This window comes from Mustela nigripes, chromosome 7 (assembly GCF_022355385.1).
Source record: "Mustela nigripes isolate SB6536 chromosome 7, MUSNIG.SB6536, whole genome shotgun sequence".
In the NCBI taxonomy this organism is placed as follows: Eukaryota; Metazoa; Chordata; class Mammalia; order Carnivora; family Mustelidae; genus Mustela; species Mustela nigripes.
Window position 1 is genome coordinate 134609523 of NC_081563.1, and position 9284 is coordinate 134618806.

A 9284-nucleotide genomic window follows, 5' to 3' on the forward strand; every position below is an offset into this window, starting at 1 on the left:
TTTTTTTTTTTTTTTTTTTTTTTTTTTTTTTTTTTTTTTTTAAGGAATGAACATAACTGGGGCTCCTGGGTAGCTCCTGGGTAGTCGTTAAGTGCCTACCTTCAGCTCAGGCCATGGTCCCAGCATCCTGGGATCCAGTTCTGTCTGGCGCTCCCTGCTCAGTGGAAAGCCTGCTTCTCCCTCTCCTACTCCCCCTGCTTGTGTTCCCTCTCTCGCTGTGTCTCTGTAAAATAAATAAATAAACCCTATTTTTATATATATATTTTTTAAGATTTTATTTATTTATTTGACAGAGAGAGATCACAGTAGGCAGAGAGAGAGAGAGGAGGAAGCAGGCTCCCTGCTGAGCAGAGAGCCCGATGCGGGACTCGATCCCAGGACCCTGAGATCATGACCGGAGCCGAAGGCAGCGGCTCAACCCACTGAGCCACCCAGGCGCCCAATAAACCCTATTTTTAAAAAATGAACATAACTGACATGAGTAAACATGTAGCTCAGCTGGTGGAAACAGTAGTGTCTAGACATTCAGCAATAGCAGCTGTCTTACCTATTGCAAAAACCAGTGTCTTTTTTTTTTTTTAAGATTTTATTTATTTATTTGACAGAGATCACAAGGAAGCAGAGAGGCAGGCGGGGGGGGGGGGGGGGGAAGAAGGGTTCCCCTCTCCCAGGACCCTGGGATCATGACCTAAGCCGAAGGCAGAGGCTTTAACCCACTGAGCCACTCAGGTGGCCCAGTTAGTGTCTTTTAACAGAAGAAATAGAAGATTCTAGGATAGCAATATAGAATTAAAATGGCAAGCAGGTAGTTTGACAGAAAAAAAATTGACAAAAAGTTCTGTAATATTCTGTAAATATTAGCTAACATGAATTTGAATAACATGATTTCTGCTGCTCTGCACACACCATTCTTATTTAACCTTCACTAACTTACTTAACAGCTGAGGAACATGATCTCAGAGGAAGGAGGTTGATGACCAAAGATGACACGACTAGTAGAGCTGGGATGTGCTCCCCACACGTCTGACCAGATTGCTGTGTTGCCTCTGTGACTTAGTAGTGCCTCTGCCCTTCACCACCCCTCTTTTCTCATCTTGCAGCCGGCAAGGAGATTGGCTTCCTCTTCTCCAAGATGTACAGAACCAAAGTGGGCTTGAAGGACCGCCAGCAGCTCTACAAGCTGATCATTAGCCAGCTGCTCTATGATGGCTACATCAGCATTGCTAATGGCCTCATTAATGAAATCAAGCCTCAGTCTGTTTGTGCGCCCTCGGAGCAGCTGTTGCATCTCATCAAACTAGGTAGCTTTGAATGCAGATTCATTGATTCCGTGACAAGGTTCCCGATGTTTTCACAATCAGAATTGTTCAAGATTATTTTTGTTTCGTTTTAGTGCCTAGTATGTGTCAAGTTCAGTGCTAGATACTGAAAGAGTAAGCAGACTCCAAGTTATGACGATTTCGTGCTGGTTCTAGCCTCAAGCTCTGTGTAAGAATTATCTGAAGCGTTCTTTCATTGTAATATGGTTTCAGATTTCAGCTCGAATGGTGTTTCAGAGAGTCGTCTTCTCCTCTTCTAAAATAACCTGCTATCTTCCCCATACCTCCCCAGGTGCTCTAAAACAACACTTCCATTTCTTTCATAATAGAATCACTGTCTGAAATTTTCTTCACTGTTTCAGGTTGTTTCCCACGCAGTCTGTACTCCCCAGAAAAGACAGTAAGCTCAATAAAGACCAGGATCTTGTCTTGTTCAACAGGATATCCTGATGCTTGCCTGGGTTGTAGAAAGCACTCAGTAAAATATAGAATGACCATAATGTTTATACCCTTTGACTTAGCAATGCTAATTTTGATAATTTTTATACGAATTTGAGGAAATAAAATGAATACAACTGAAATACCCAAAAATAAGAAGTTAGTTGTGAGTATTCTTGTATCCATCACATTGGGTCCGGCAACATGATATAGATAAACATTACACTGGCCAGATGTTTATTCTGTTTGAGTAAATGAACAACTTACAAAATACCAAATAGTGTGGTTCTATTTTTAAGAATTGTAACAAAGGTCCAGAAGAATTTCATTCCACCATGTTAATAGTAACTATCTCCGGGTGATCTAATAGAAGATAATTTTTATTTTTGTGTTCATCTGTATTCCTAATTTTTCTTATACTTAATAAACATAATCTTTATGTGATATGTGAAGTTATTTTTAAATTTAAAATGCATTTTCTTGAGAAACTTCTATTTATTTAAATATCAACATTCTTTCAGATATGTTTCACTAGTGTTACTGCTAACAATGTATCTGACTTAATGAGCCTCAAAGCTGCTACTAACAGATCTCAGCACTAAAATACTAAAATACAGAATGGGAAAAAATGGACAGCATAACTACAGAATTGCTTTTTTTTTACATTTCTGTAGTTGTAATTAAAGTAGGAAATTTTGGAGGCAGAAATTGGGGGAGCTGATGGAACCTCTTGGAATCTAAGCTTCCCTGATCCTTACTGCCTATAGGGTTGTCACTGTGCATGCACCTCGGTCGGCAGACATATTTTGTGAAGGGCTAGATGTCCTGCAGCTCCAAGAAAGAGTAAAGTGACACTGGATCCAGAATTTCGTCTTGGCTTTTTAAAGTAACATTTTTTCATGCACTTAATTTTTTTTTAAAGATTTTATTTGTTTATTGAGGGGAGAGACCGCATGAGCAAGGGGAAGGGCAGATGGAGAGGGAAAAGCAGGCTCACCGTTGAGCACAGAGCCCAATGCAGGGCTTGATCCCAAGAGCCTAGGACCATGACCCAAGCTGAAAGCAGACACTTAACCCACTGAGCCACCCAGGCACCCCTCATGCACTTAATTTTTATTCCTTTCAGGAATGGAAAATGATGATACCGCAGTTCAGTATGCAATTGGTCGTTCAGATACAGTTGCCCCGGGCACAGGAATTGACCTGGAATTTGATGCAGATGTCCAGACCATGTCCCCAGAGGCTTCAGAGTACGAAACGTGCTATGTCACTTCTCATAAAGGACCGTGCCGCGTAGCTACGTACAGTAGAGATGGGCAGTTAATAGCTACTGGATCTGCTGACGCTTCCATAAAGATACTTGACACAGAGAGAATGTTGGCCAAAAGTGCCATGCCAATAGAGGTAACAATGCCAGTGACGCGTGTGCTGTGTGCCTGTTGTTCACTGGGAGAATGAGAGACCAGTAGATCAGACTTAACTTAGCACAGTTGGGTACTTTGAATCAGACAGATTTTAGAGTTTGAGCACCTATTTTCTCATTGGTCTAGGTCATGATGAACGAGACTGCACAGCAGAACATGGAAAACCACCCAGTGATTCGAACGCTTTACGACCACGTGGATGAAGTCACATGTCTCGCTTTCCACCCAACAGAACAGATCCTTGCCTCTGGCTCAAGGGATTATACTCTTAAATTATTTGATTATTCCAAGCCATCTGCAAAAAGAGCCTTCAAATACATTCAGGTTAGGAATGTTTGGAAAGGAGCTTTACATTTTTTTCTTAAAAACTAAGAGTTATTATTGTATGACTATTCCCTTTTTTAAAGTAGGCTCAGTGATCATCCTATAAAACAGGAGCAACAAAGACGCATGCCTCAGGTTGCTCGGGAATCCGATTTGCATGGACTCGTGGTCCGCATGCTTCCTGTGCCCACCTCCGTGGCTGGTCAGGACTGCTGGCCACAGTGTATGCAACAAGGGTTCACAATCTATGTCACTTCTTAAGGGTTGCAGAACCCTGTTTAAAGATAAAACAGACCAACTTGGCTGAAGTGTAACTTAATGGCAATCAAAAAATCATTCCATTGAAACTCAGATGTTTCCCGGAAAAGTGACATTTGGTACTGTATTTTGAGTTTGAAGCTCAGAAATACTAATGTTTTGGTAGTGGCTTCTACCTTTTTATAATTTAACTTAGTTTTTTTACTCAATATTTGGAGACCCAGGACAAACTGAAGAAGCTCTTCCCGTGTACAAGTTGTATTTATCCTTGTTCGTTCATATGTGAATGTATTCTAGCCCGATAGTGTTCCATTCTGAGTTCACCCGATGTTAATTTGGAAATAATGAAGCTCGCTCCTGCGGTTTTTGGAATAAGTAATCTCACCAGGAAATAGTTTTTAAAATCTCTGTTCAAATGATACTCTAGAAAGTTCATTGTTCCTTCTTATACCTGTGTAACATCTGACCATTGTCTTAAGTATTCTTTCCATCAATGAAATACTTTCCGCATTTCCTCCGGATTTAATTGTTCACCAGTTGGTTACTTAATGTCTCTGTCCTAACAGGAAGCCGAAATGTTACGCTCCATCTCTTTTCATCCTTCCGGAGACTTTATACTTGTTGGGACTCAGCACCCTACTCTTCGGCTTTATGATATCAATACATTTCAGTGTTTTGTCTCATGCAATCCTCAAGATCAACACACCGATGCTATATGCTCCGTGAATTACAATCCTAGCGCCAATATGTATGTAACTGGTAGCAAGGACGGCTGCATCAAGCTATGGGATGGTGTTTCAAATCGATGCATCACAACTTTTGAGAAAGCCCATGATGGTGCTGAAGTTTGTTCTGCCATTTTCTCCAAAAATTCGAAATACATTCTCTCCAGTGGAAAAGACTCTGTAGCTAAACTTTGGGAGATATCCACAGGACGAACGCTGGTCAGATACACAGGTATGTGAAAAATTGCTATTACTTAATGTTTCTGAAGCATTTTATGGTTTCCAGAACCCTTAAATCCTCACGAGAGCCACAGAGTAAATGTATGCATTGAGCAAGGCAGGTGTGATTCCTCTTTTAAATAAGAAATCGAGGCTTAGACATTAGGTCATTCAGCCAAGGCTGCAGGTCATAAGAAGCAGAGCTGGAAATAGAACGATAGTTTCATAACCTTATTCTTCTCCATACTTTATGGCTTAAATGAGATCTGATTCCATGCAATTAACATTTGAGATTCTGGTGGTCCATTTGTAAACCAGTGGTCCGCCTTCTTTCCTCAGACATAGAGCAGTCCAGAGAAAAGCCTGAGTTAGTGCGTCACAGTAAATATATGCATTAGGGAAAGAAGGCTGAGAGGGAAGATCTTGGCCTATTCCTAAGACAGCCGGTAACCCTAATAGTTACTCGGGCAGTGAATGTTGGTAAAATACTGTGTCTCATTCCCTGTTCCTCAGAGCTGCCAAGGCTATTGTTTGGTAGAAAACCTCCAGGAAACTTCAGCTAGTTTCCTGTGTTGTGAGATGTTTGTGTCATACACTAAAATCACCAGGACCGGAACTTAATAAGAAAACAATTTATAAGGGCCTGGCTGTGGTGGTTATTAGTTAGCCTTTTAGAAAAGTGAAGAGGTGGAGACTGAGACATCTGAACCACTAGGGTGCAGCATGACCCCCTCTGATCTGTCTCCTGGCCGCCAAGTTCACTTCCTGCCATCTGTCTGGCTTCTGACACAGGCGGTACAACTGACAAGTCTTGTGGAAAGTCATTTTTATCATAATTCTTGGTGACTTTGTTGAAACACTATTGTATGGAGCTATTTTGAAGAATTTCTTTAATTCTTATTGTTCAAGGACTGTATGCTTGTTGCAAAAAGAAGATACAAAAGTGATCAGAGTGAAAGTGGGAAAACCTCCATCTTCAGAAGTAACTGAGTGGGGGCGCCTGGGTGGCTCAGTGGGTTGAGCCGCTGCCTTCGGCTCGGGTCATGATCTCAGGGTCCTGGGATCGAGTCCCGCATCGGGCTCTCTGCTCAGCAGGGAGCCTGCTTCCCTCTCTCTCTCTGCCTGCCTCTCCGACTACTTGTGATTTCTCTCTGTCAGATAATAAATAAAATCTTTAAAAAAAAAAAAAAAAAGAAGTAACTGAGTGCAGTGTATCAGGAAGGGTGCATGCTAGAGTCTCGAGATTTATTGTGTTTGTTTTGTCTTGTGACTATTGGGATGTTTCTTTTTCTTTTTTTTTTTTTTTTTTAAGATTTTATTTATTTGTCAGAGAGAGCGAGCGAGAGCGAGCACAGGCAGACAGAGTGGAAGGCAGAGTCAGATGGAGAAGCAGGCTCCCTGCGGAGCAAGGAGCCCAATATGGGACTCGATCCCAGGACGCTGGGATCATGACCTGAGCCGAAGGCAGCTGCTTAACCAACTGAGCCACCCAGGCGTCCCACTATTGGGATGTTTCATGCTTACATGTGGCTGATGAGTTTGTTTTGGTGGAGAATTGGGATTTGATGTCAAAATGAGATTCTACGGAATTTGTATGCAAATTCCCTCATTTTCTAATTCACAGGCTAAGATTCCATGGCAGCATGCTTAGATCTGTGTTTCCAGCTCGAGTGTCTAGTTAGAATTCAAAGGGTTCTTGAAATATTGAAAGACAAGGAAAGACTATCAAGTGTTAGAAATTTCAATGTTAAAAATCAATTCAGAACACTAAAAATGCTGAACCAGGGAAGCAGTGCGCAGAGCTTGTGAAGTGGACACATGCGCAGTCAGTGAGCTCCAGGAGAGGGCAAGGTGACTGGCAGTTCTGTAAACCTAAGAAATGGAAATGGAAGTATCTTTCTGTATGCGTCAGGTGGCGGGAATTTATAAGATTGCTGTTACAATGTATTGATCAACATTTTAGGAAATTACATATCCTATTGTTAGGAGTGTCAGCTGGTAAAGTATTTCCACTGGGCAGGTTGGTGTCCTGTATCAAAATTTTCAGCATCAGGCCTACGAGGTGCACTCTTAGAAATTTAGTCTAAAAAGACTGAGCAAACATGCACGTGCGCACACAGCAAGGTTCCATGCCAACGAAATCTAGAGTAGGTGAAAGGGAGAGAATGAAGTGAATTGTTGTTCGGCATCCTTTTCACAGTATGCAGCCTTGAAAAATAAACACCCTGCAAAGCTCTATGTGTGTTGTACCCTATGCAGATCCTGGCAGCCACCATGTGAGTGGGTGCTGTCATTACCCTCCACAGAACAGAAGCGAAATTGAAGGCATAACAGGGCGGTGTGATCTGTCCATGTTCGCATCACTTATAAGTGTTGAGTCCAGATCTGTCACCAACACTTGTATTTTTATCCATGAAACCATAGTCCCTCCTCACAGAGCTCTGCTCCAGCCTGTCGAATGAAAGCAGTGGTGTGTGCCCTGCTTTACAGATGACGGACAACGTAGAGATTTGGAGAAAGGGTGTTCATCAGAATACTGACTCTGGGTGCAAAACTATCAGGCAGTTCTTTTTTATGCTTCATACAGTATTTTAAACATAAAATCTGTATTTTCCTGGTCCTAAAAAAGCCTAAAGTTTCCTTTTGGAGAGAAGATGTCCATACATCCCAGTAATTCTGTTTTAGGAATTTAATCAAGGAAATCATGTGTTCAGTACAAAGAATTTGTTGCAGTGTTATTTGCGATCAGATACAAACTAAATGCCTAGCAGGAGAAGAAGTAACTAGTAATAGTGCTTCCTAACAATGATGCATTTTGCAGCCAGTAAAAAACATGGAAGAACGAATGTACCCAACAAAAAGTTGATTTAAACTGTGACAGAAAAGACATGTAGCACCAATTTTGTATCTTTTCTTAAGATGTTTTTATGCCTAGAGGTATATCAGAGCATTCACAGTTAGTTGCCCGAGGTAGCAAGCTGGGGTGATTTTGGTCTGCATGCTTTCCTGGAGCATCCCAAATTGCACAACAAATGTGTATTCCTTCCATTTTAAAATGCTGTTTTGCCAGGGACAGGATAGTTAGCCAACGTGCGAGAGTCCGAGGATGGAAAACATCAACGTGGACAGCTAGCCTTGGCGCTCAGACCCGTAACCTCTCATCTCTGTGCAGGTGCCGGCTTGAGCGGGCGGCAGGTGCACCGAACACAGGCCGTGTTCAACCACACTGAGGACTACGTGCTGCTCCCCGACGAGAGGACCATCAGCCTGTGCTGCTGGGACTCTCGCACGGCCGAGCGCCGCAACCTGCTCTCCCTGGGCCACAACAACATCGTGCGCTGCATCGTGCATTCGCCCACCAACCCCGGCTTCATGACGTGCAGCGACGACTTCCGAGCACGGTTTTGGTACCGGAGATCCACCACGGACTAACCCGCCTCCAGGATCTAGGGTTCTTGTCTCGAGGACTGTGCCCCTTCTGCCCCCGCGCCCCATCAGCAGCTCCGGTCGTAAGTCACTGCACCACCTGGCAGGTGTGCCGCCATCTCTCCGTCCTTCTTGGATTTGTACAAAAGAATCTTTTTTTACCTTGATGTAGAATCATGGTGGGAAAAGTTGGAAACGCAGATCTGTGCGGTGGTTCTGCATTCACTGATTATTACAGTGTGATTTTCATCGGTTTTGTAAATACAGGACTTGCCATTTCTCTTGAATCTCTTGATCATTTGAAGAAGGATAGAGTATTAAAGTGCTTTCTAGATCTCAACTGAACCTGTCCCGAGGAATTTTCATTTGGCATTTTTGTCACCTTTTGTACCTGTTCTCCACCCTCCTTGTCCGTGTGTCTCCATGCAGAATACATATCGACCGACAAGTGGGCACACAGCTCTGAGAATCGAGTGTTGTGCTGTATTAAAACCATTTTAGAGCATCCATCAGTTCTATCCTAAAATGACATCATTCTGATAATAAAGCTCAGATCTCTGACTTTAGTGTTACACTTTTTCACTTCAATAAAATAGCGGCCAGTTTTTCCTGAAGATGTGTAGGAGACCAGATGTTTCATTGTACCTCCCACATTGTCCTTTCCGTGCCTGCTGTGCTTATCTTCAGTGAATACTTCTAATAAGATTATTGCTGGTCTATAGAAAACCTAATTGAAGATCCATCCAATCTAATCAAAATTAGGTGACCCCACGGCTGCTCAGCTGCTCACTTGTTTCACAGGTGATTAATACCGATTGACTTTGTTCTTGTGTAATTTTAATCTCGTTTTTCAGTTCTCTTCAGCATGAATCATCACTACTCATCGTGGATGCACACAGCAACTCTGTTCTTGGAAGATTTTTGCAGTTAACCAACCGATGGGGGTTTTCTTCTTCTCAAAACTTTTTAGGATGTGACACTATTTCTCTGGATTCAGCTCAAGCTAGATCAGGGAACCCTAACCTCTCCTCTGAAAGATAGACTTTGGTTTATATTTATCCCCAAATACAAATACCTCATGATCTGGGTAGGAATATCTAGAATTAGAATTTAGGGTCATTTGATAAAAATATCAAATTGATTAAAGTTAA

At 42.2% G+C, this 9284-nt stretch overlaps 1 protein-coding gene across 3 annotated transcripts in view; it reads left to right on the forward strand.

Moving 5' to 3' along the window:
• CSTF1 (cleavage stimulation factor subunit 1) overlaps positions 1-8478 on the forward strand; it is an 11327-nt gene extending 2849 nt beyond the window's left edge. For all 3 annotated transcript variants that reach the window (XM_059407274.1, XM_059407272.1, XM_059407273.1), the window contains exons 2-6: positions 1101-1301; positions 2884-3161; positions 3308-3505; positions 4330-4720; positions 7880-8478. In XM_059407274.1, the coding sequence (XP_059263257.1) occupies positions 1133-1301; positions 2884-3161; positions 3308-3505; positions 4330-4720; positions 7880-8139 (1296 nt within the window). In that variant the 5' untranslated portion in view covers positions 1101-1132 and the 3' untranslated portion in view covers positions 8140-8478. The remainder of the gene's footprint in view (positions 1-1100; positions 1302-2883; positions 3162-3307; positions 3506-4329; positions 4721-7879) is intronic.
• The last annotated feature ends 806 nt before the right edge of the window (positions 8479-9284 follow it).